Below are 27,741 nucleotides of genomic sequence, written 5' to 3'. Positions count from 1 at the left end.
GACAGTGCAATGTGAGACATCCTATAAAAGTGTTCTGTATTGAAAGCCGGGTGACTCCAGTTTCCTGGGTTCCTAACAGCAGGCTGGTGGGGAGAGGGAAATAAGGCAATTTGATGGTAGCATTGCGACTTTTATTGTATTAGTTTCTACTGCTGCTCTAACAAATTGCCACAAACTAAGTGGCTTAAAACAACAAAGTTCTGTAGATCAGAAGTCTGTGTAGGGCCGGCCCCGTGGCTTAGCGGTTGGGTGCGCGCGCTCCGCTGCTGGCGGCCCGGGGTTCGGATCCTGGGCGCGCACCGATGCACCGCTTCTCTGGCTATGCTGAGGCCGCGTCCCACATACAGCAACTAGAAGCATGTGCAGCTATGACATACAACTATCTACTGGGGCTTTAAGGGGAAAAAAATAAATAAATAAAATCTTTAAAAAAAAAAAAAAAAAAAAGAAGTCTGTGCACTGCATGGCTCAGCTGATTCCCCTCCAGGTTTCCCAGGGCTTGAAATCCAAGTGTCAGCAGGGCTGCATTCCTTACTAGAAGGTCTGGGGAATGAATTTTCTTCCAAGCTCATTCAGGCTGTTGGCAGAATTTGGTTCCATGTGGCTGTAGGACTGAGGTCACATTTCCTTGCTGGCTATCAGCCAGGGGTCATTCTCAGCTTCTAGAGGCAGCCTATGTATTCTATAGCCTATATTCTATGGCTCATAGTCTCGTTCCTTCAACAGTAGCGGGTCAAACCCTTCGCATGCTTTGATCTCCCTGACCTCCTCTTCTTCAGGGTAGCATCTCAGTTTCAGATTGTCCATGTGGGTCGAAGAATCTCTCAGCCAATAACTGAGGGTTCGCCGACAGAGTCATTTTAAGTAGGATTTTAGAGCCCCAGTTAGGTGGGTTCGGGGTTTGGAGCAGAGCTTGCGTCCTAGCAAGGGAAAAGCCAATAAAGTCTCTGGAAGGAGGGAGTACATAGTAGTGATGGCAGGGGAAGCTGGTGAATGGTTGGTCATGTGGGTTCTTGGGCTGAACAGTGGCTCCAAGAGCCCATCTCTAGTGAGGATGGGATTCTGATTAGAATGCCAAGCTTGGTTCTTGCTGGCTGAAGAACAGCATGGGCTGAGTCTGTAGTTTGGAGTTGTGTAGGCCAGGCTAAAGCTGGGTGAAATCTGGCACACACAGGAAGGAGCTGCTGACCCTGTCTTGTGGAGTTGCAGAGGCGCAGGAGGAGAGGGAGTGCATTTATCCCTTGTGCTAATGCTTGGGTTTTATGGTGTTTGCGGTAAACAAAGCTCACCCAGGCCTCAGTGTTCAGAATTTTTATTGGGGCTCCATTCAGCAGGCATGATTCATTGACCATTGCTCATTCTTGACAGCATCCCAGTAGATCCCCTGCTCGTTCCCACGCTTAGGGATAAGTTTGAACAAATGGAAATGCTCTAAGCCTTTGACAAGTTTGGCTTTGCTTTGAGGGAAAGCACTCTCCTCTCTGCCTCCTGTCGATTACTCTCTGATTCCAGCATTAGCCTACCACCTCTCCTAGTTTGGCTCAACATGAAAAAGAGCAGCCTAGATACTTCACTTGAACTTGTATTTGTGGACTCACTTTCCCATGAATTTACAAGCATTTGGAAACAGTAACATTTATGATGTTCTAAATTGAAACTTATTATTTATGCAAATTTCCCTAAACTTTCATTTTTCTCTCGTGGCACATGTTAGAAGTTGTACAAGTGTACTAAATTTTCAGGAGGGGAATTTATGGAGGCATCTTTGGAAAATATTTTTTGTCATTTCATGTCCACACCAGTCTTTAGCTTGAATTTTTTAAAAACTCTTTACAAAGGTAACATCTATATTGCTAGTATAATTCTACTTGCTATGGATGATACTGCTAGCAATTTGAAAAAAGAGCTCCAACTGCATACCTTAGAAAATGCGGGAGTTGAAAGTTGAAGTGTTTTGCAGATTCTAAACCAGGAAGTAAAGAGCTACTTAACAGAGTTAGATAACATGCATGCACCAAGGCAAGGATGAGATGATTGGTTTTTCTCTCTCTTACCTGCCTAGGTGTGTATACTTGCCATGGCTAGATTAAACAACTGATTACACATGTTCAATCCAGAGTCTCACTACTTGGGTTGGTTCTAAGTTGACCAGGCAGCTGTAAAGATCCTAAAAAGCTTTTGTCATTATACATAAGCCTATAGATATGACCTTTGTAATATACTTTAGGTAATTATTAACCACTTCAACTATGAACTTTATAGTCATCAGTTTGCCATGTATATTTATGTTTATCTAGATGTGAGAGTTTAGGGCAACTGAGAAGTTAGAGGGTACACAGTCCACACATGACCACCCTCATTTCTGACACCAATTGCCAGTTCACTGGTCCACAAGACCACCCTCAGGTTCAGTAATTTGCTGGAAAGACTCAGAGAACTCACTGAAATCTATTATACTCACAGTTACAGTTTATTACAGGGAAGGGCTACAGATTAAAATCAGCCAACAAAAGAAGTGCATAGTGCAGAGCTTCCATTTTTCTCTCCCTGTGGAGTCACAGCATGTTACTTTCCTGGCACTGATGTGTGACAATACATGTGCAGTATTGCCAACTGGGAAGCTCACCCAAGCCTCAGTGTTCAGAATTTTTATTGGGGCTCCATTAAGCAGGCATGATTCATTGGCGACGTGGCTGACTCAGTCTCCAGCCTCTCTGGTCAAGCTGATACCACATGATCCAAGACTCCCAGTCTAGGTAACATTGCTGGTCCTTCTAAGAGTGGTCAACCCCACCCTAAATTCTGTCTGGTGTGGCCCGCCCCCGCCCTAAATCACATTGTTAGACTATCTGCCATGACCCATGGCCCTGGGCAAATAAAAACACTCCTAGAAGGCTTAGAGGTTAACTCCCAGAAGCCAAGGGCAAAGTCCAAACCTCTTTCTGAGTAGGTTAAATTCTTTACTATCCACTAGGGCTCTTTAGGTTAAGTTGGATTTTGTAAAGTGCATGTTCAAGATGGAATTTAAAATATTTTGTTTTATTTTTATAGTTTTATTGAGGTATAACTTACATATAGTAATGTATCCATTTTAAGTATACAGTTAGAGTTTTGGTAACTGTGTATAGTCATGTTCCCTCCACCACAATCCACACTTCTGTCGCCCCCAGAAAATTACCTCGTGCCCCTTTGCAGTCAATCCTCGCCTCCATCCTTCTCCACACGCAACCACTGATCTTTCCATCAGTATAGTTTTGCCTTTTCTAGAATTTCATACACAAGGAATCATATAGTATGTAGTGTTTTGTGTCTGACTTTTTTAACAGAGCATAATGATGTTATTGAGATTCATCCATAAATATATCAGTAATTTGTTCCTTTTAAATTTCCGTTGTGTGGATATACCACATTTTATGTGTTCACCAGGGTTTTGGGTATTTGGGTTTTTCCATATTTAACATTATTTTTTTTTTCTATTGTGAATAACACTGCTTTGAAAATTTGTATACATGTTGTCGTATGGGCGTATATTTCCTTACTCTTGGGTAGATACCTAGGATTGGGAATTGCTGAGCCATGTGGTAAGGGTATATTTAACTTTATAAGAAATTGCCAAACTGTTTTCCAAAGAGGTCGCACCATTTTGCATTCCCACTAGGCAAGTAGGAGGGTTACAGTTGCTTCATCTCCTCACTAACATTTTGTATTGTCAGTCTTTTTAATTAACTATACTAGGGCCGGCTCCGTGGCTTAGCGGTTGAGTGCACGCACTCTGATGCTGGCGGCCCGGGTTCGGATCCCGGGCATGCCCCAAGGCACCACTTCTCCGTCCAACCCGAGGCCGAGTCCCACGTACAGCAACTAGAAGGATGTGAACCTGTGACATGCAACTATCTACTGGGGCTTTGGGGGGAAAAAATGAATAAATAATAAAAATCAAAAAAAAAAAAATAATTAACTATACTAGTGGGTGTGCAGTGGTGTCTCATTGTGGTTTTAATTCAAATATTTCTAGTGACTGATAATGTTAAGCATCTTTTTAAGTGCTGGTGACCATCCATATATATTCTTACGTGAAGTATTTATTCAAATCTTTTGCACATTTTTAAGTAATTAGGTTTGTTTGTTTTAAAATGTTATGGGAGGCCCAGCCACGTGGCTGAGTGGTTAGAGTTCCGAGCGCTCAGCTTCAGTGGCCCGGGTTCGCAGTTTTGGATCCCAGGCGTGGACCTACTCCACTCACCTGCCACGCTGTGGAGGCGTCCCACATACAAAATGGAGGAAGATTGGCACAGATGTTAGCTCAGGGCTAATCTTCCTCAGAAAAAAACACTTATGGAGTTCTTTATATATTCTGGATACAAAACCTTTGTCAGGTATATGTTTTGTAAGTATTTCTCTAGTCTGTGGTTTGGCCTTTTGTTTTCTTGATGGTGTCTTTAGACAAGCAAACATTTTTAATTTTGATGAAGTGTAATTTATCCATTAGATATATTGTAAAAACACGCACACAAAAACATGTCTCTTTAATGGTTCATGCTTTTTGTGTTCTAAGAAATCATTGCTGTACCCTAAAGTCACAAAGATTTTTTTCTATGTTTTCTTCTGGAAGTTTTTTCTTTAGCTCTTATGTTTATGTCTGTGATTCATTTTGATTTAATGTTTGCATACGATGTGAAGATGTCAAGGTTCATCTTTTTTCCCCCCATACAAAACACCAGTTATTCCAGCATCATTTTTTGAAAAGACTATCTTCCCTGTTGAATTACTATGGCACCTTTTTCAAAAATAGATTTTAAGTCTGAGGAAAGGAATGAAAGCATGAAAGGAAGCTAATGGAATTTCTAGTAGTGGCAGGTACCAATATTATGGAAAAATAGTCTATCTAAAATTAAAATAAGGATATCATCTTTTTTATAGCATTGTTTTAAGTAACTGGTTGCAACAAATCATATGAAAGAGATAAATGGAATGTGTGTAGGTCACTCGAGAGAAAAATAATGCTATTTGCCAGTGACAAGGGACTATATCCTGAATGTTTAGGAGATTCAACAAAAACATATCTTGAAATGAGATGCTTAAATCATGGGTTATAAAACATAAGCCAACTGAATTCAGTCATTTTATCAGTAGACAGAATATAATGAAAAAGATAATACTTGTTTTATTAAAAAAAATAAAATGTAACAAGATATACAGCCAAAATCAGAGAATTATAATACTTTAATAGAAAGAAAAGAAAACAAATAATAAGAGAAATATAATCTACTCCTGGCTGAGTAGTCTTAATATAATAAAGATGACAATACTAACAAAGTTAGTTTATAGATTTAATACAATACCAGTTGAGATCCCAATAGGATGTTGGCTTGAACTTGACTGATAGTATAAATCACAGAGTAAAGGATCAGGCAAGAACTTCAGGTGGGAAATGTGTTTAAAAATTATCCTTGTTCACAAAATAATTTGAGAGGATTAGAATTAGGTGCTTATATTGTAAGACAGGTAAATGGGGTAAAAGATCAGGAGCCCTACCCTGGAAGCAGAGAAGAGATTAGACAAAAAAATCTAGGCCAAGTTTAGTTACTGAGGTTGAACACTAAATTAACTGTGGACTTTCTGGCTTTGAAGGCAGAAAGGGGAACTTGTGAGTTTCAAATCCAAAGGCAGACACTGGAAGTCACTTAAGTGGGCCTTTTATGGGGACACACTTTATATGTGTGCCCATAAAAGGAGATAGCTGCTACTCAGTTCTAGTTGATTTTTGGCACGTGGGTAGATGGGCCCAGTGATGCTAACTTTTCAAGCGAAGCTGGAGATTTGTGGTGGTGAGTAGGGGAGCACACATGACCTATTGTCTTTGTCTATTTGGGCTGCTATAACAATATATCACAGATTGGGTGGCTTATAAACAATAGAAATTTCTCTCAGTTCTGGAGGCTGGAAGTCCAAGATCAAGATGCCAGCGTGATCATGTTCTCATGAGGGCCCTCTCTCTGGTTCATAGCTGGCACCTTCTTGCAGTGTCCTCACATGAAGGAAGGGGCTAGGGATCTCTCTGGAACCTCTTTTATAAGGCACTAATCCCATTCATGAGGGCTCTACTCTCATGACCTAATCACTTCCCAGAGGCCCCTAATGCCTCCTAATACCATCACCTCTAGAGGTTAGGATTCAATATATGAATTTGGGAGGGACACATTCAGATCATAGCACCTATTGATCTTCTGATTTTTAAATATTGGGCATTAGTGTACTGGCCAAACAAGACATGTGGAAGGGAGGGATTACTCATTGTCTGAGTGAGGGTTATGTAACTATAGTTCGTATTATCTAATTAATAATTGTGTAGCTTAGAGGAGAACAAAAGTTCTGCCGTTCTAGACCAAAACCTATTCCAAAGTATATTAACAAGATTACCTGAATGTAGGTTAATAACAGTGATGGAAACAAAATAGGAATATCAGAAATAAACTGATAGTGGTTTAATACAGGTGTACATCCGACATATTACGGGTTTGGTTCCAGACCACTACAATAAAGTGAATATTGCAATAAAGCGAGTCACACAAGTTTTTTGGTTTCCTAATGCATATAAAAGTTAAGTTTACAGGGCTGGCCCAGTGGCGTAGGGGTTAAGTTTGCGTGCTCTGCTTTGGTGGCCCAGGGTTCACCGGTTTAGATGCTGGGCTTGGACCTATGCGCTGCTTATCAAGCCATGCTGTTCCATATAAAGTCACATATAAAGTGGAAGATGTTAGCCCAGGGCCAGTCTTCCTTAGGAAAAAGAGGAGGATTGGCAACAGATGTTAGCTCAGGGCTAATCTTCCTCACACACACACATACAAAAAGTTAAGTTTACACTATACTGTAGTCTGTTAAGTGTGCAATAACCTTATGTCTAAAAAACAATGTATATACCTTAATTAAAAAATACATTATTGCTGAAAAATGCTATCTATCATCTGAGCCTTCAATGAGTGGTAATCTTTTTGCTGGTGGAGGGTCTTGTAAAAAACACAGTATTTGTGAAATGCAATAAGTCGGAGCACAATAAGATGAGGTATGCCTGTATATGAGAAATAAACTAAAATAAAAACTGAAAGCAATCAGCGTTTAACAAAAAACATTGTTAAATGATAATATGAAGAAAACTACATTTAGATCTATTTTAATCTCATAGCATACAAAATAAATTCCAGATGAGTTAAATATTTCTTTTTTTTGTGAGGAAGATCAGCCTTGAGCTAACATCCAATGCCAATCCTCCTCTTTTTTTTTTTTCTTTGCTGAGGAAGATTGGCCCTGAGCTAACATCTGTGCCCATCTTCCTCTACTTTATATGGGATGCCGCCACAGCATGGATTGACACGCGTTGTGTTGGTGCACGCCTGGGATCCGAAATTGCGAACCCCAGGCTGCCGAGGCAGAGCGCACACATTTAACCGCTAGCGCCACCTGGCCGGCCCCCAGTTAAATATTTTTAAACAAATATTATAGTTACCTTTGTTGTGCAGAGGAGATCATTTATACATTGTTGCAGCAATAAAGAGATAAAGTAGTACTAAGGTGGGCATGTTTGGTTATCAGAAAGTTTGATTCTCTGATATAAAGATAAAAGCAACACAATGAGAATAGCATTTGTAGTTTTTCTATGATAAGTTAAGATTTTTCATAAGGGTAGATCCAGTGGACAGGTAACCAATGATGGTTTACACTGTAACCTATGACAGTTTACACTGGAGAAAATAACATTATTGTGTTTGGCCTAAAGATCTTCATTTGGAAAATGAAGATAACACTAGTACCTACTTCCTAGGGTGTTTTGGAGGAATAAATATGACAAATGATGTATACTCCTTAGTACATTGCCTGGAACCATAAATGTTAACTGCTATTTATCATAATCATCTTCATTATTATAATCTTCCAAAACAGGTTTCAAAGTTACTTATCAAAACTTTTTAACCCAGGTGGGGAAAACACAGCTATTTTAACCAACTTTCCATCTGTGTAGTTTACAAAGCACTTTCACGTATTCTGTCTCATTGATTCTCACGCTAGCCCTGGGAACTGTTTGAATTTCTCCTCAGTGGGGAGATGGATTCACTCTTCCATAATCACGGCTTGGTCTCGGTCATCACCCTTAATTGCTCCACCTATAAATCCAATTCAAACTAATTCAAGAATTCCCCCTTCTGACCAGTCTTTTCTCCTCCCAGCTCACGTGTTCTTCTTTGCCCATGGAGCCATTCTTTGACTTCTAGTCCTCGATTCCTGTACTTGCTAAGTGCTCTTTTCTCTACTTTTATCTTTATTTCTCTTGTAATATAATTTTTTCATAATGATGTGTCAATATCTAGTCCCTGTCTCTGTCTTACTCTGTGTTTCTCAAAGATTAAAAAGAAATCTATGATGGGCAAAGGATTTGAAGGCACATTTCTCCAAAGAAGAGAGATGAATGGCTAATAAACATATGAAAAGATGCACAGCATCATTGGTCATCAAGGAAATGCAAATCAAAACCACAGTGAGTTACCACTTCACATCCACTAGAATAGTTATAATAGAAAAGACATACAGTTAGAAGTGTTGGCAAGGGTGTGGAGAAATTGGATCCCTCATATATTGCTGGTGGGAACATAAAATGGTGCAGCCACTCTGGAAAATAATCGAACAGTTTCTCAAAGTATTAAACATAGAGTTACCATATGACCTAGCAATTCTACTCCTTGGTGTCTACCCGAGAGAAATAAAACATGTCCGCACAAAGACTTGCATACAAATGTTCATAGCAGCATTAATCATAATAGCCAAGAAGGGACAAAGACACAAATGTGCACCCCCTAGTGAATGGATAAGCAAAATGTGGTATATCAATACAATGGAATATTATTCAGCCATCAAAAGGAATGAAGTACAGTAGACCCCCCCCTTATCCACAGTTTCACTTACCTGCAGTCAGTGTCAGTCTGAAAATATTAAATGGAAAATTTCAGAAGTAAACAATTCATAAGTTTTAAATTGCATGCCATTCTGAGTAGCATGATAAAATCTCACACTGTCCTGCTCCATCCTGCCCGGGACATGAATCATCCCTTTGTCCAGCATATCCACACTGTATATGCAACCTGCCCCTTAGTCACTTAGTAGCCATCTCAGTTATCAATCAACTGTAGTAGTATCGCAGTGCTTGTGCTCAAGTCACCCTTGTTTTACTTAATAATGGTCCCAAAGCACAGGAGTAGGGAGGCTGACAATTTGGATATGCCAAAGAAAAGCCTTAAAGTGCTTCCTTTAAGTGAAAAGGTGAAAGTTCTTGACTTAATAAGGAAAGAAAAAAAAAAAATCGATGTCACCTGCTCCTGACATCCAACCATCGGCATTGTCATGGCTCGATGATCCTCCTTCTGACGTATCATCAGAAGATCAGTAGGACCCTAACACTGTGTGACAGTGCCTATGTCATTCACCTCACTTCATCTCATCACATAGGCATTTATCATCTCACATCATCACAAGAAGAAGGGTGAGTACAGTACAATAAGATATTTCAAGAGAGAGAGACCACATTCACATAACTTTTATTACAGTATATTATGATTGTTCTATTTTATTATTGTTGTTAATCTCTTACTGTGCCTAATTTATAAATTAAACTTTATAGGTATGTATGTATAGGAAAAAACAGTATATATAGGGGTCAGTATCCTTGGTTTCAGACATCCAGTGGGGGTCTTGGAATGAAACTCCCACAGATAAGGGGCAACTACTGTACTGATACATGCTACAACATGGATGAGCCTTGAAAACATGCAAAGTAAAAGAAGGTGGTCACAAAAGACCACATATTATATGATTCCATTCATATGAACTGTTTAGGATAGGCAAATCTATAAAGACAGAAAATAGATCAGTGGTTGCCTAGGGCTGAGGTTAGGGAGTGTGGGGAAGGATCAGGAGTGACTGTTAATGAGTATGAGATTTCTTTTTGGGGTAATGAAATGTTCCAAAATTAGATTGTGGTGATGGATGAATGACTCGGTAAAATATGCCTAAAAATATTGAATTGAATTGTACAGTTTACAGGTGAATCTTATGGTATGTAAAATTATACCTCAACAAAGCTGTTAAACTAAAAAGAAAAATAAATCTCTGGCCATCGGCTCTTAGCACATGTTATTTCTCAGTATGAGTGCTGGAACAAGTTGATTTTGAGAATGCTCTCTCTGACTATGTAGTATTGACAATGAACTTGGGTTTGGGGGTGTTCTTCCAGTTAACTAGATTAAATAGAAAACTTTTTCCTTTTTGTAGCTCTTGTGAAATAGTTTGAAAAGGTGTTTTAATTTGCTTTCTTGTCTCAGTTTAGTATAAGGGACACAATTTGATGTCTGACTCTTGATTACCATTCTGGCAATATTTTCTCCCTTTATAGTACATGTATAAGATGGAGACAGACACTGTAGCAAAATAGGAAGATCATTTTTTCCCCATGCTTTTCCAGCTCCATGCCTTTGTTTTGCAAGTTAGCATCTCTTTTGGCTCTTTGCTCGTCTTTCTTTACTCTTAATTTTAATCTCTTCGGGGGCCTTTGACAGTCCATTCAAAACTGTGAAGTATGAAGTCTCTCTTCAGAAAACTGCACTTCAATTTGCACACCAAATTTTGCTTATAGTTTCAGGAGGGTCACAGATTTCACCCGGGATAAGAACAACTGTATACACTCACTTTGGTCATCTCATGCACTCCTAGAGGTCAGAGTACCATTTATATGCTGATAATTCCAAAATCTCTGTCTCCTGTCCAGGTTGCTCTGCTAGAACACTGCAGCCAACTGTAGAGGTCCACTTGGTCACTCCACAGATACCCCAGACTCAAACTATCTAAAGTTGGAACATGATCTTTGTCCCTCCCTGTTCTGCTCCTCCTCCTGAGGCCCTTGTCTTATTGAACAGAATGGGAGTCCAAACCAGAATGCCCTAGCCACTTTGGTCTAAATCAGATGCTGAGCATCATTGTTTTTTGTTTTTTGTTTTTTTGGTGAGGAAGATTAGCCCTGAGCTAACATCTGTTGCCAATCCTCCTCTTTTTGCTGAGGAAGATTGGCCCTGGGCTAACATCCCTGCCCATTTCCCTCTACTTTATATGTGGGACACCTGCCACAGCATGGCTTGATAAGCAATGTGTAGGTCCACGCCCGGGATCCAAACCTGTGAACCCTGGGCTGCCGAAGCAGAGCACGTAAACTTAACCACTACGCCACTTGGCCGACCCCTTAAGCATCATTCTTAATTTCTTCCTTTCCCTCTACGTATAATGAGTCATCAGGTTTTCTTAATTGTGCCTAAATGCTTTTGAAATCTTTTCATTGCCATTCCCACCTTAGTCCAAGTCACCATTTCTTGGTAGAGATTCAGGAGCCTCCTGACCAGTCTCCTTACTTTTTGTCTTGCTTACCTTTAATTCAGTCTCCACATTGTAGCTGGTGAACTTTCACCGGCTTCTGGTGTCTCTAGGATGAACTCCAAATTTTCTGACATCTTCAGTACCACTTATAAGGCCCTACGTTATCTAGCTCCAGCCTGCCTGTCCAGCCATCTGTCTCTTTCAGATCGGTCTATCTCAACCATCCTGACCTTTTTCATTTTCTCAATTATGCCATGCTGTCTCCCACTATATAAGCCTTTTCATCCTCCGTTTCCTCCCTGCTCCCACCTCTTTTCCTTTAGACTTTGTTAATTCTTACTCCTTCTTTAGGTCCTGGCTTTAGGTGTCCTATCTTCTAGACTCCTGTCCTGACGCTCCATTCATGGGGCCATTTTGATGCATCCTCTGCTATCCTCTTTTCTCTGCTGTAGCATTTACACACCATTTTGTAATTGTCTCTCTACTCTCCCACTGTAAATGCTGGGAAGGGAGACACTTGTTTGTGTTAGTCTTATTTATCACTGTTTTGCTAGTGCTTCTTTAGCCCTGCACCTGGCAGAGGTGTTCAGTAAATTTCTATTGAATGAATGAGAGTGTTTCTTTCTACCAAAATATCTTCTTTCTTACCTTCCCTCTTTACCCCTGCCCTACTTTGCAAAATGTTACACAATTACAATCCATTTATTAATTCAACAGATGAGAATGGAGCTCTCTCCTTATTCCAGGCACTGTTCCAGGCACTGCGGATTTAGTGATATATCAGACACTCAAATATCTCTGCCTTCCGGGAGCTGACATTCTGCTGGTAGAGACAGATAATAAACAGATAAATAAGTAAAGTATACATTGTGTTAGTGAGTGTAAGCGCTGAGGAGAAACAAAGCAGGGAAGATGGAAAAGGCACATCGGAGGAGAGAGGTAGCATTTCACATTGGGTGGCTGGGGAGGCTTCGAGAAGGTGACTTTTGAGTGAAGACTTGAAGCAAGTGAGGGAGCTAGTAATAGCTGTGATGCTATCTGGAGAAAGAGCATTCCAGGTGGGTAGAAGTGCAGAGGCCCGAAGGTGAGAGTGCACCAGAGTGTTTGGGGAACAGAAAGGAGACCAGTGGGAGGTGAGGTCAGAGAGGTGAACATTCTCTGAGTATTGCTGTCTTAATCTGATCCCCGGGCTTCTTCCACAGTTTTAAGTTGTCAGCTCACGGTGCTGTGCATTTACCAGAAAGGACCATGGAAGTTTCTCTTTTTAGCCTGTGAATTAAGGGCTATAGAAGTGCTAGAGTGGAAGGCTGCCATGCTGGTTAAAGTTCAGTGGCTTCTTTGGAGGCTGGTGAGGTGCGTGCTTAGGCATTTCTTTAGCAAGCGCTGCCTCTTTCTCAGGACATTTTTGCCTTTTCCTCATTAGAATTGGGAGGCCGTGGGGAAGTGGGAGGTCACTGTCATCAGCCTCGTGGGGCGTGTCCCACAGTTCACCTCAGACCTTTTCTTCTGTCCTCTGGTCTGTGACCGTGCAGTCTTGGGGGCATCATGAACCTTGTACAATTCTCTCAGCCACTAACTAGAGTTACAATTTTGAAGACAAATTGCTGCTCTCAACTTGTTTCTCTCTCCCCTTAGCTTTGTTCCAGAAAGTCAAGGGCCAACAAAGTTTCAGTTAATTATGTGTTGCAGTTAGTTGTGTTGGGTTAGTGGATCTTTTTACTGACTTTTGTGTGCTAGCCCCATAGCCCTATCCTCGTATAACACAGCCCTTCACGGGGCGGTTGGGTCCCACGCCGACAGGATGACTCGCCTTGTCTTGCTGGCACCCCGCACAGGACGTAAGAGGCTTCCTTTGGGCAGAATTCCACTGTGGGTGGAGTACAGATCCGGGGCTCTCTGCAGCCTCTATTTAGCAGTAGCAGAAGCTTCTGCTAGGCTGTCATGTTTTTCCTTTTGGTGTAATTCACTAATGGCAGCATACTCTGTAGAAAGGGGCTATAAATTGTAAACTGATATGAGGTAATAATTGGAAAAATGATCAGACTCCATTTGATTCCCCTCTGGGGAAAACACGTGTCAGGAATCTCTAAAGCAGAAGGCGACGGAGGGCTTTTCAGCCAGCTTCCCAGCTTTACTGCTGCAGTGCTTCCGTCCTGATTAGAGAGGAGAGAAGCCAAATTCGGCAGGAGGCGGCCAGCAGACCTCGTATCTGCTTGCCACCTTTTGCTCCAAAAAGCGTTGCTGCAGAGAGTTGCCATGGCAGCAGGAGGCAATTTAATGGCAAAGGCTCATCTCTGGAGCAGCGCTGTTGGTGCCCCAGCCTTCCCCTCTCTGGCCTTCAACCCAGGGGGCTAGTTGTACCAGCGCATCACTGCGCCGTGGCCATTTGAAAGCACGTTGCCTAATGGAGTAGAGCTGTAAGATCCTCCAGATTCTAAGGATGGCTACTTCTTCTGTCCCCTGCCTCTCCTTGGCGCATAGCCCTTTGATGTCCCACTCTATAGTCCACCTTATCAAATTATTTTCAGTTCCTTAAATATGCTCTTTCATGCTTCTGTACTTTTATACATGCAGTGTCCTCTGCCTGGAATGTTCCCTTCACCAGCTGTCTGGAAAATTCCTACTCATTTTCAAAATGTGGCTTCAATACTGCCTCCTGCTCCATAATGCTTCCTCTAACCCCTTATCCTCTGTGCAGAATTACACTGTTTCCTCTGCCATCTCAACCTTGCCACGTATCACATGATTTTGAAATGACTCTGTATTTTTGTCTCTTCTCTAGACTGTAAGTTATTTGCATTCAAGAACTGTTTTTTATGAATTTCATATCCCCAGGCCTAGCCCAAGAGTGGGCACATAGTAAACACTTAGTAATGTTTGTTGAATAAATGAAGCGTTTCCATGTCATCCTATTTAATCCTTATCATGAGAGTGTTGCATCCACAGAGAGGACAGCACTGTGCCATGTCCAGGTAGGGCTTCGTCTGCTCTGGGGTTTGACCTGATTTAATCGGCTGACTTGATTGGTCTATAACTCACTCTCCATCACCTTTATTCTCACTTCCCAGTTTGAATTGGAGTGGCAGTGGTGGAAAGAGCAACACTTGGTAGTCAGTCTTCCCAGGGTTCAAGTCATGTGGCCTTCGGTTAGTTACCCAGCTTGTCAATCTCACTTCCCTCTTTGAATTAGGATGTGTGAGGACGGTGCTAAGATGCTGTGTGGCCCAAAGTAAATTCTCGGTAATCTTACTTTCTTTACCTTGCTCTATCTTCTGTGAAAAGGGTGAAAGCACGATAGAAGTTGAAGCTAATTTGGAACCATCCCTGGCATCTTCATCTGCATCAGGTTACTCAGTGTTCATCTTCTTGCTCTGAGCACAGCTGTAAAAGTCTCCCCATTTTGTGGTTCTTGTCCCTCCTCCTGAGCCTCTGTGCATCTGTCCTCTCAAGTTCACTGTGTATAGATATTTTATTTAGATCTCTTATTTAGGTCTCTCTCCTTTCCTTCCTTTTTGGAGATAATTTGTTATTTCAAGAATTATGATTTAAAATGAATTTTTCTCTCCTTCAGTAATTCCCAGAAAGCATCCCAACTGTAATATATATTTACAGGCCTTATCTGCTACCCTCTGTAATGTTTGCCTTACAGTTTGGTCTGAGCATTTTTCTCCATCCCCCTTTTAAGTTCAAAGCCTGCTTAGGCTGTTTTGCACTTCTCTTTGCGAATGTGTTCTTCTCAATATCATGTGATCATGACGAGTGTGTGTTGTATATGCCGAGGCCTGCAGGTGTCTAGCCTGGTTGGCTTGTGGAACATGTTTCTCTTGTTGCTTCTTCTCCTCCTTTCATTCCCAGTTTTAGTGTTTTATTCATTCCAGCTCCTCTAAAGGATATAAAACTTGAAGCTGTTTTTAAGTTATTAATAGGTCTAGTAAAAGATTCACTGAAGATAGCGATGAAAATTTGCTTTTAACTTAAGTTTATGGATTATCTATGACAGTGGTTTCTACACCCTGAAAGCATGGGGCACAGGGGCCAAGGCATGTAATCAGAGTTGCCTGAGGTGCTTTCTCAAAATTCATATGCCCCATCCCTTTCCCGACCATTTGCCTGGTAGAAGAGTGAAAGGAGGCTGAGTGTTTTAATAAACCTTTCTAGAATGTTGTATATCCTCTAACCTGGTGTCTCTCACCCTCTCAGTTGAGAAACACTCATCTGTAGATTTGTTAGTTGTAATCTGGTCTGCCAATTCTATGCTTATTTGAGAGTTGGTTATTTGTTTCATTTTGAAAAAATAAAATTGTTGCATATAGTTCATTTTGTTTAAAGTGAAAACTGAAACTAATGTAAAGATTTATTTACTTGGCTAAGGACATTTTCAAATCAAAAGGCAAGAAAGTGCAGTTTTAATGAATCATAAATTTGCCTGTTTGATACAAGTACTTTTCCTACTCTGTATTCAGTTAAGTGGCAGTTAGTTAAAATATAATTACTTAAACATGTTGCCATGGATTGGATGAACTTCAGAATGCTGGAAACAATATTCAAGTTAATATAGAACAGTTAAAATTATTAATTATGTTTGTAGGAAATATTTTGAGAATAGAGCAGATTGGAAACAGTGAAATTCAGAATCAGAAGGACTAGATTTGAATTTATGCTCTGGCACCTACTAGCTCTCTTGGGCCTTGTAGTTAGTCCCTTGGGGTCTCAGTTTCATCCTCTGTGGAATGGGGACGGCCTCTGTCTCATCAAGTTGTAAGGATTAACTAAAGTCATGAACATGACAGTTCCCAGCACCTAGACATCTAGTAAGTGTTAATAGAATCTGAATTTAAGGCCTATCAATTATTTTAAACATTGTGTATGTGTGTGCACACGTGTTGTGTGTATGTGCATTTGAATATGTGAAATGCATAGAGAATTACATTTACTAAGTTATTAGACTGTGGAAGTGTGTGACTTTTGAGTGTAATGGTATGTATGTATGTGAGTGTATTTCCTGAGGATACCATTTGAAATTATTTTTTTAGTTCTGTTGAAGTAGATTCTTCCAAACTATATACACAGGCTAAAAAATGTGCAGTGTTAATTTTGCGGTGTTATAGTCATTGTAGAATTCTTGTCTCCCTCTTGTGTTGTTTTTCTTATGCTAGATCAGTCCTGGAGACCTACTGAGTTCTTATCAAGGCTAATGACCTAACAGTCATGAATTACTCCCAAACAGATTTTCTTCCAAATGAAAATTAAATATTGGTATTGTAGTCCTGTTTTATGTTCATATCAGAAAGTGTTGAATTTAGTGCCTTACTATCAAAGATAAAATTTGTGAAAGGCAAGTAGTTTACTTAATGATAAGAATCATTGAGTATATACTGCATGCTAGGTGCTTTATGTACATTATCAATAACACTACAACAAGCTGTAAAAGAGATAGTATGCAGTTTTACAGATAAGGAAACTAAGAAGGATAAATATATCCCCCCAGGTCAGAGAACTGTTAAGAAAGAGAACCAGAAAGCGAGCTCAGATGGGTCTGCCCCAGGTGTGGGATAAGGCTGCTGCCCAGTCACTAGGATAAAGCAAGAGAGTGTGCTTTAGGCTATAAAAGAAGTTGGAGATACAGTGAGGGCACTTTGGGCCTGGGAGGGAGTGGAAGGCTGCAGGACAGTCAGACAAGGTATCTGTTCTCAGGAGGCTGTGAAAGGCACTGTCGATGCTCCAGCCAGGGTCTAGCTGCAAAGCCCTGGAAACCTCTGGCTTCCTCTCCTTTTCCTCAAGCCTGTTTTTCTACTGTCATGTGATGATTTCTCCAGACATTTCCCGAGGTGTTGCTCATCACCTAGGACCGTGCGCTTAACTCCTGTCCCCCACCCCAGTTCCATTTCCCACCCTCCCAACCCCCTGCCTAACAGAAACACACAGCAGGATTGTTGTGAGGATAAATGAGTCATTCTATGTAAAGGGTTTAGTACTGTGTCTCGTACATAGTAAGTACTCAATGAATGTTGGCTACCATTATTTTTATTTTTATTGTTAATAGTATTGTTATTAGTGGTGGCGGTGGTAAGTAATTCAAAAGTTTTATGACACCTTCCTCAAGGACCTGAGTGTTCCCCGCCCAGGGACTGGCTTTGTGCAGTTCGTTTCACAATTGGAATTGATTGTTTCCACACAAATGTTGTCAGAAAGTTTTCTCTATGCTCAGTTCCTTGTCATCAGCCACAGAAGCACTCCGCGAATCCCACTTCCACACCACACTTTCTGCCTGGCTTCTTTTCTTTCCTTTTATCTGGGTAGAACATTAATGGTATTGGAGTCACTAACAGGGTTACAGAAATTTCATTTTTTTAGTTTGGTGGTTTGTAGCTTATACCTGATCTTCAGGCTGGGTTCCTGGTCCCCTGCTCCACGGAAGTGTGCCGTGTTCCTCCACGTGCAAAGGCCTCTCTGGTCCATCCCACCCCCCCATCCCCACTTTTTTTAATTTAATTATTTTTCTGGTATCCCTTTATGTTGTCCATCCTAGCACATATATTGACTTGATATTTTTGCTTTTCCGTTTTCTCACCTAATTCTTATATTTGGTTATATTTCCTGATTTGAGTCATATTTCATATAGCGTATTTTTGTATAGAGTTTAACAATGTGGGAAAGGCTGATATATGGTTTTGTAAAACTGTCCATGGACCCAGTAGAATTGAGCCCAGGGCTGGAGGTCCTTCAGCTCTTACCTTGCGTGAAAGTGTTCCTACTTGTCCTCCCTACCTTGATCCATAATGTTAGCCTTTCTTATCTCAGGTAAGAGTGTTTGGCTCTGCAGTCTTTGTCATGTCTGCTACTTTATAACATTTCAAAAAATCTGTTTTAGTGTAATTTCTAATTAATCTTCCCTTTTCTAAAATATAAATGCCCAGGACACAAAAGGGATAATTTAGGATTTGGGGATTTTTTGTTTATACGACGTGGACCTTTTTAATAAAAAATACTTATTGTAGTATTGAATCTCAATTCAAAAGTCATTTGCATTCTTTCTAGAAAATGAGAATTCTAAAAAGTAAAAGAAAGAAAATTAAACTCACTTTATTCTAACACCCAGAGATGACTGTAGAATATTGGTATATTTCCCTCTAGTCTCCATTCAACTTTATATATTCAATTTTATATAATTTTATAATGCATTTTTATAATTATATATACATTAGCTAAAGTTTATATATGCATTTTTATAATTATACATTTTATATATAATCATATATTTGTCAACTAAAGTTTATGTATAAACTATAATTCATGTTAGATAGCAATATTGGGATATTCCAGTAAATTTTTTGATACAAGTTTGACAAAAAAATAAAACTAAAATTAATTATTTAAAAAATACTAAAATAGATACTTTCTGATTATAAAATATGCATTACAAAAATCGAAATATTAGGAAAATAGATCATGAAAAATGTGAGTCCTACAATTCCTCCATCCCCACTGTTAACAATGTATTTGCAAGCAATTATTTTGAAAAAATTTACCTGTGATTAGATTTGTGAAATCTTTGTTCATCTATGATTCAATTTGTGAAGGAGTATGGAATAGATGTTCTTTGCTTTTAGGCTTAGTCAAGTATGCAGTGAACCAGAAAGTGTTTTGTGAAATAATATCTCAATATTTTTCTCCATGCTTTAGGTATGTATTCTTTTTGGATCCATGCAATCTGGACTTGATAAACCGGAAGATCAAGTCTGTAGCACTGTGTGTAGCAGCATGTCCAAGACAAGAACTGAAAACCCTGAGTGATGTTCAGAAGTTTGCAGAGATAAATGGTGAGACATTAGGCCATCTGAGTCTATACCCTGGTCACTTATTCGCTTAAATAGTATGTGTTTGCATTCCAGTATAAATGTATCCTAGCGTTAAATAAATCATCAAAGAACCTTAAGAAGAAAGAGAGAACTGAAAGTACTTTTGGACTTCCTGGATAAAAAATTACTGTAGTCACCTAGGGAGCTTGTTAAAATTCCAGATTCCTGGGCCCCACCCAGGGAAATTCTGACTGAGTAGCTCTTTGGGCTCTGGAAATGTGTACTTTTTACAAATGTCTCAGGTGATTTTGATGTAGCCTGTTTGAGTATTTGGGAATTATTAGACAACTCTATGTAAAATTTTGGTTTTTGTTTTTCTCTTCCTAAGTATTGATTGAAAGCATTTCAATTACTGTAATGTATTTTTACCCCTGGATAACAATGTAATATATATCTATTAAATGAAATTTGAAAAGTTCAGAAAGAAATAATGGAGTGAAACCAAAATTCCACCATTTTTGATATGTTGTTATGTATATGATGTTGTGTTTTGCTTTTTTAATTTAACATTATGTCTTAACCATTTTTCTAAGAATAAAGTTTTGAGAAACTTTGAGGTTAAATATGTGGGAATGAGCTGAGAAAACAAGCGTAGTCAATTTATGAACTCTACCTCTGTTCTCCTGGGTTTCTAATCTCTAGGTGCTATCTTCAGCTCCACATGACTCGCCTCTTCAGAGAATTTTTTTTAACCTCTCTTCGTGGAGGGCCACATACTGATAGCGCCTCCAGTGTTTTTGAACTTCCATGAGGTTTCATGTTTGTATTTTGTGTGTAGGAATCCTCAGAGCTGCCTTAGTCCTGCCCAGATTCACAGGCTACTTCTATTCCTTGGAACCAGGGCTGACTCAGGCATCCACTGGGTATAACTTCTAGCTGGGTAGCGAAATAGCCTAGGGTATAGTAATACACACACCAGCATGGCTCCAGAGTCTTCCAAATGGGAGTGGTAGCCGTCTAGGGGCAGAAGGGCTGCTGCTTTCTGGACTGGCAGTATTCCTGTCCCACCGCTACATGCCTGCAGCATAAAATAGTGAGAAGAGCATGGGATTGATTTGGATCTGGATTCTAATTCTGCTTCTGTCACTGACTGGCTCTGTAATGAGGAACAGAAGGTGTAGCCTTTCTGAGCCTAGATTTTCTCATGTGAAAAAGTGGAGATTTAAAATAATGCTCCTCTTGGGGGCTGACCCGGTGGCATAGCGGTTAAGTTCGCACACTTCACTTCGGCGGTACGGGGTTCGCAGATTCGGATCCCGGGCACAGACCAACACATCGCTTGTAAAGCCATGCTGTGGCGGTGTCCCGTATAAAGTAGAGGAAGATGGGCATGGATGTTAGCCCAGGGCCAATCTTCCTCAGTAAAAAGAGGAGGATTGGCAACAGGTGTTAGCTCAGGGTTAATCTTCCTCACATACACACAAAAAAAATAAAATAAAATAAAATAATGCCCCTCTTTTAGGTGGTTTTAAGGATTAAATGAGATGATGCATGAAGAATACTGGGCACTTGGTGGACACTGAATAAAGAGGCACCCACTACTCTTTAAGATCTCATTTTCTATTCCCATATGATATCCTAACCTGTGTTGATTTGCTGAGTCTCATACCAGAACTATCAGCCCTGTCATGATCAGGTTTCTTAGGGAGGGACGAGTTATTCCTTAAGGGTTTTCTAAAATCTTAGACAATGTGAGCATATACACTGTACTCTGGGAGTTGGTGTCGTTGAGTGGTTCAGAGTGTAAGCTCTGGAGCTAGATTATCTGGGTTCAAATGTTGGTCCTACCCCTTAAAAAGTGAGACCCTGGACAAGTTAGTTGATCTCTCCATGGCTCAGTTTCCCCATCTATGAAATAGGGATAGTATTTGTACCTAAACTACTTCTTAGGGTTGTTATGAGGAGTTAATACATGAAAAATGATTAGAATGGTCTCTGGCAAATAGTAAGTTGCTAAAAAAAAAAGTGTTGGCTACTGCTGTTACATCATCATCATCGTCATCATTATCTTCATCATCATCATCATCTTCATCATCATCATCGTCGTCATCATCATTATTCCACCAATGGAATGTAATAGTCTTACTGCCTCCAGTCTCTATTTCCAGCTCCCTTGCATACTGCTGCCATATTAATATTCCTAGAGCTTCAATCACATTAATCCCTCACTCAGAAATCAGTGGTAAAAAAGTAAAATAGGGGCCAGCCTAGTGGCATGGTGGTTAAGTTTGCGCACTCTACTTTGGCGGCCCTGGGTTTGCAGGTTCGGATCCAGGCACAGACCTAAACACCACATATTAAGCTGTCCTGTGGCAGGCGTCCCACATATAAAGTAGTGGAAGATGGGCACAGATGTTAGCCCAGGGCCAGTCTTCCTCAGCAAAAAGAGGGGGATTGGCAACAGATGTTAGCTCAGGGCTAATCTTCCTCACACACACAAAAAAGTAAAATAAAAGTCTATATATCTTACCCTGGCATTCAAAGCGATGATCTAGTGTTGAACTATCTTCTAACATGTTCTCTTGAAACTACTAGATGTGAGTCTTGGTCCGTTGAACCTGACTTTTCATCTAGAGGGCTAGAAGAAAGCTAGTTCCTTGTCGGCTGTGTTGCCTGCTGTGATGATCCACTGGGGAGAAATGCCCCATGCTGCCCTGCTGGCGTGCTTTGTTTCCAGCCAGTATCCTTCTAAGTGAGTAAGATACTGAGATTGGCCTGTTAAGGTCCTGTTAAGAAGACCCTTCTGGTGAATTGCCCAGCTTTGTATTTCCCACAGTGTCTTGCACAAAGTAGATGTTCAAGAATATTTATGGATAAACAGTATTTCAGAAAACAAACTTCTTAAATTGGTGCCTTGCTACAAAGGCACCCTTAGGCCTTTGAGGCAGCTGTTTGCAAAATAAGTCCACAGATTAGGCATAAAAAAAATAATAATAATGGCACCATCAACAAGCACGGCAATAGAGGATGGAGAAGATAATATTTTTACAGGCAAATAGAAAAACTATAAAATTATAGTAGAGAGGGAGCCTTTGGTGTAGGGGCCTAAACACCTTAATTTTAACAGCAGCCTTAAGTTGAAATTTCTGAATTTCTCAAAAAGAATCTCTATTGTTCTTTGTTGGTAACTTAAAACTGGACCTGGTAAGATTTCATCCCAATATAACTTTTGTTACTGAGAGAATTCCTGCATATCTTCCCACCACCTTTATCTTTCCATCATTTGAGGTGCAAATTGATTTGGAAGAAGCAGGTAATTTTTATTTTTATCTATGTTCACCTGTTGTTACAGCTATATTTCTGTTAGAAAATACACAGGCCCTTTGACCTAAGATCTGTAGTTCTCAATCATTAATTTCAGAGTGGAATATCTTTAAGAGATATTTTAGGTTTAGGTGGGAAATTTCCAAATCTGTAAGAGAGAATTGTTAAAAGTCCATGAAGGAACCCAAATGCATGAGCAAACTGTAAAAGCTCTTATAAGAAAACATAGAGGAAAGCTTCATGACACTGGATTTGGCAATGATTTCTTGGATATGAACCAAAAGCCTAGGCAACAAAAGAAAAAAATAGAGAAATTGGATTATATAAAAATTTAAAATTTCTGTGCCTCAAAGGATGCAGTCAGCTGAGTGAAGAGGCAACCCATGGAAATGGGAGAAAATACTTGCAAATTTTATGTCTGATAAGAGGTTTATGTCCAGAATATATAAAGAACTCCTATAACGTAACAGTAAAAACAAACAACATAATTTAAAAATGGGTAAAGAACTTGAATACTCATTTCTCCAAAGCAGATACATGAATGACCAATAATGACATGAAAAGATGCCAAACCTCACTAATCATCAGGGAAATCCAAATCAAAACGACAGTGAGATGCTGCCTTACACCCATTAAGATGGCAACTATCGAGGAAAAAAAAAAACAAAACTACAAAACAGAAAATAACCGGCCGGCCCTGTGGCTTGGTGGTTAAGTGCGCGCGCTGCGATGCTGGTGGCCCGGGTTCGGATCCCGGGTGCGCATCGAGGCACCACTTCTCCGTTCATCCTGAGGCCGAGTCCCACATACAGCAACTAGAAGGATGTGCAGCTACGACACACAACTATCCACTGGGGCTTTGGGGGGAAAAATAAAATCTTTAAAAAAAAAAAAAAAAAAAGAAAATAACAAATGTTGGTGAGGATATAGAGAAATTGGAATCCTTGTGTACTGTAGAATGGTAGAAATGTAAACTAGTGTGTCCACTATGGAAAACAGTATCAGGTTCCTCTAAAAATTAAAAATTTTACCACAGAGGATTTTTTAGGGCAGTGAAAATATATAATACCTTAATGATGGAAACGTGTCATTATACATTTGTCCGTGCCCATAGAATGTACAACACCGAGAATGAATACTAATGTAAACTATGGACTTTGGGTGATTATGATGTGTCAATGTAGGTTCATCAGTTGTATCAAATGTACTATTCTGGTGGGAGATGTTGATAATGAGGGAGTCTGTGCATATGTGGGGGCAGGAGGTATATGGGAAATCTCTGTACCTTCCTCTCAATTTCGCTGTGAACCTAAAACTGCTCTAAAAAAATTAGTCTTCAAAAAAAATAGATTACTCTATGATCCAGAAATCCCACTTTTAAGTATATTTCCAAAAGAATTGACAGAGGATTTCGAAGAGATATTTGCACATTCATGTTCATTGTAGCATTATTCTGCCAAGAGGTAGAAGCAACCCAAACGTCCATTGAGGGGTGAATGGGTAAAGAAAATGTGGTATATGCGTACAAGGGAGTATTAGCCATAAAAAATAAGGAAATCCTGTCATATGCTACAACATGGATGAACCTTAAAGACATTATGCTAGGTGAAATAAGCCAGTAACAAAAATAAAAATACTGCATGATTTCACTTATAGAGCTATCTGAAGTAGTCAAATTTTTAGAAGGTAGAATAGTGGTTTCCAGGGGTTGGGGGGAGGGGGAAATGGGGAGATGGTGTTTAATGTTGTCGAGTTTCAGTTTTGCCAGATGAAGAAATTCTAAAGCTCTGTTGCACAACAATGTGCATACAGTTAACACTACTATACTGTACATTTAAAAAATGGTTAAGATGGGAAATTTTATGTTATGTGTTTTTATCACAATTGAAAAAAAAAAAGGAAGGAAGTGCTGACACATACTACAATATGGATGAACGTTGAAGACGTTATGTTAAGTGAAATAAGCCAGTCACGAAAGAACAAATACTGTGTGATTCCCTCTGTATGAGGTAGTTGGAGTGGTCAAATTCAGAGACAGAAAGTAGAATGGTTATTGCCAGGGACTGTGGGAGAAAGGAATGAGGAGTTACCGTTTTTTGCCTAAAGAGTTTCAGTTTTGCAAGGTGAAGAGTTCTGGAGATGGACGATGGTGATAGCTGCCCAATAATGTGAATGTACTTAAGGCTACTGAACTGTACACTTAAAAATGGCTAAGATGGTACATTTTTTATGTGTATTTTACCACAATTAAAAAGTTCATGAAAGAGGAAGATCCTTTTTGGGGTAGTAACTTATTAAATGATCATTTTAACCCTTATTTTAAAATACCAGATAAAATAACATTTTTCTTACCAGAATGAAAAGACAATATAAATCCTTTTCGAAGAATTTTATGTTTCCAAAACAATATTTGAAAGTACTTTTTTTTTTTTTAAGATTTTATTTATTTTATTTTTTCCCCCCAAAGCCCCAGTGGATAGCCGTGTGTCGTAGCTGCACATCCTTCTAGTTGCTGCATGTGGGACTTGGCCTCAGGATGAACGGAGAAGTGGTGCCTCGATGCGCACCCGGGATCCGAACCCAGGCCGCCAGCATCGCAGCGCGCGCACTTAACCACCAAGCCACAGGGCCGGCCCTGAAAGTACTTTTTAACACTTACAACCACCCATTCGTGTGAACTTTTATTATCTTTACAAATTATTTAGAATCTTTATAAGGGAAAGTTCTTGGTTCCTGTAGTAATGTAAGAAATACATTTATTAGGCAAATAAAACATTTCTTCAGTTCTTTGTTTCTTTTAGACAAGAGGAAGTTGTTTTCTTGGACCCTTAAGTTGGTGGAATGCTCCTGTCCAGTATGTCTGTCTAGAATAGAAAGTTTGAAAGATATAGCTGGGGATTAGATTGGTTCTTTGGAGTTGCTGCCATATTACAAAGAGCTTGGAAAGGCAAGCAGAAGAATTTAGGTGAATATAAAAGTATGAGTTTTAGTACATGAGTTGTCTGATAGGTATACAAATCTGCATTTTATTATTAAGGTTCATAGTTTATATATGACACAAATATTGTAAATATGTGATGCTGGAGAATAAAACAACTTAAAAACTGCCTTTAAAAATTAAAGTTGCTGAATACCATAAGGAGTCAGTATTAAACTTCTTTAGTTCCTTATCATCTTCCTGCAGTAGTGCGTGAGTTTCCTGGGGGCGGGATCATGCTATATTCATCTCTGAATATCCAAGCCCTAATATATGACCTCACACAGTAGCTGTTCATAAATGTTTTTTGAAGGAACAGTGAACTGAATTTCCCTCTTCATCTCTATTGCCACTTAATAATTTCTTTTCCTCAATACACGTTCTCCTTTGCTCAATTCTGTATCCATGTGAGTTGCCGCCAGCAGGTAAATTGTTTTGCTTCAATCTAACCAGAATTGCCGTGAAATCAGTTCTTTTTATTCCTCTCTAAATAATTCGTTGTATTCATTCATTTATCTCTCTTTCTTATACATACTAAGTGATTATTTATACCTTTTCTCTTAGGCTCTCTTGTTCTTCCTCTTTCCTAACCTTATGCCCTACAGAGAAAACTGAAACCATCTGGCGAGAGCTCCCATGTGAGTTCTTATTTTCAGCAGAGCATGAATTCCATCAGCTTCCCTTCCCTGCAATTTCCGATGAACAGATTTCTTTCCTTCGCTATTATCAATATTTTTGAAAACTCAGATAGTGTATACATTGAGAAAAGAATCCCCCTCTCTCTGAAGCTGACTTCAGCTGTATGTGAGATACTCATCTCAGCCCAGCACACCATGGCAGGTGGTGAAGGGAGGGGAGGTAATGCCTGTTCAGACGGTTCTTCCCCCTCCTCGCTCCCCTCTCTGCTTCTGGCCCCACCACCTCTGGCCCGTAGTCCACGCTTCGCTTTACTCCACTGTCCCCGTTGTTCACCATGGGCATCCGAGCCTAAATAGATAAATCAGATGTAAGCCCCGTGTTTTGTTTCAACGTACCATTTATTCATGCTTACTTTGTGCCATGCACTGTGCCGGATGCTTTGCATGTCATTTCATTCTTTCTACTTGCAATCTAAATTCTAAACAGCAGTTTAGACATGAGAATAACCTGTAAGGTTATTCTTACAGGTTATTCTTATTCTAAGGGCTGACTGCATGTTCTCAGTTGGTGCTAATATTTTACATGGAATTCCTTGTTACCTTTTGCGTTACTCTTATCAAACTATTTTGTAATATATATTCTGTTTTCCCTAACACAGTAGTAACTGGCAGAAATCTTATTTTCCTTTTTTTTGTGCTCCATTTATAGCATGTGAAAAAGCACTCCCATTTAAAAAGAGTGCTTCTTCAATGTCCTGTATTCTGTATAAATTCTGAGAGCTTTGTGACCTGCTGTTTGGACTATGTTCCCATTTTGAGTAGAGACTTGCAGCTTGGTGCTTTCTCGGTGATCACTGTTTTGCCGTTGAAAACCTTGAAAGATTATGTAATGCATTCAGATAAAATTTGTAAATACAATAAGCCTTTGATTATTATTTAGTGTCTAAGTTTAGAGTTAGTATCAATAAATGATCAGTATATTACCCTCTTTCTTACCAGATGGTAGCAATACATCTTAAACCACAGGGTTAATGTGGATTCTTTTTGGCACAGTGAACCAAAAGATTGGACTTGGTATCATTTGTAAATGAATGAAATGATCAGCCCTAGCAACTAATTTAATTGCCTCCAAGTCAGAGGCCAGCAAGGGAAGCTTGATTATTAAAAAAGGAAAAAAAAAATCCTTACATTTGATAATACAATTTTAACTAATTCCTTCATTCAACAAATAATTAATTAGCATTAAGTATGTGCCAGAGAGACAAGGTACAGTCCCCACGTTTAAGGAGCTTGTATTATAGTAGGCAGTCAAACTTCTCTTTGTCCTCCACAATACCTAGTAGAAGTCTTGCACATACGTGTCCAAAATTAATTCACTTAGCAGATACTTGTTGTGTGCCTAGTATGTGCCAGTAGTGGCCGACAGGTGATGTTATACCATGAGCTGGTTAATGGATGCTACTTGGGAATTGCAAGTATGTCCATGCTTTTCATTAGTTACTAGAAATTAAATTGGAAAATTGTCTTGCATTGTTGCAGCATATAAATATATAACACTTTTCTAATTAGAGAGAGAGAAAGGGGTTAAACTCAT

At 39.6% G+C, this 27,741-nt stretch overlaps 1 protein-coding gene across 3 annotated transcripts in view; it reads left to right on the top strand.

Moving 5' to 3' along the window:
- The window catches only part of SLC44A1 (solute carrier family 44 member 1), a 182,224-nt gene that overhangs the window by 68,106 nt on the left and 86,377 nt on the right, over positions 1-27,741 (top strand). For all 3 annotated transcript variants that reach the window (XM_087419364.1, XM_087419363.1, XM_087419362.1), the window contains exon 4: positions 19,093-19,229. In XM_087419364.1, the coding sequence (XP_087275490.1) occupies positions 19,093-19,229 (137 nt within the window). The remainder of the gene's footprint in view (positions 1-19,092; positions 19,230-27,741) is intronic.

Source organism: Ceratotherium simum, chromosome 29, assembly GCF_057802395.1.
Source record: "Ceratotherium simum simum isolate JZ-2026a chromosome 29, ASM5780239v1, whole genome shotgun sequence".
Lineage (NCBI taxonomy): Eukaryota > Metazoa > Chordata > Mammalia > Perissodactyla > Rhinocerotidae > Ceratotherium > Ceratotherium simum.
The sequence above is the reverse complement of the archived record's forward strand: the minus strand, read 5'-3'. Positions and strand labels throughout refer to the sequence as shown.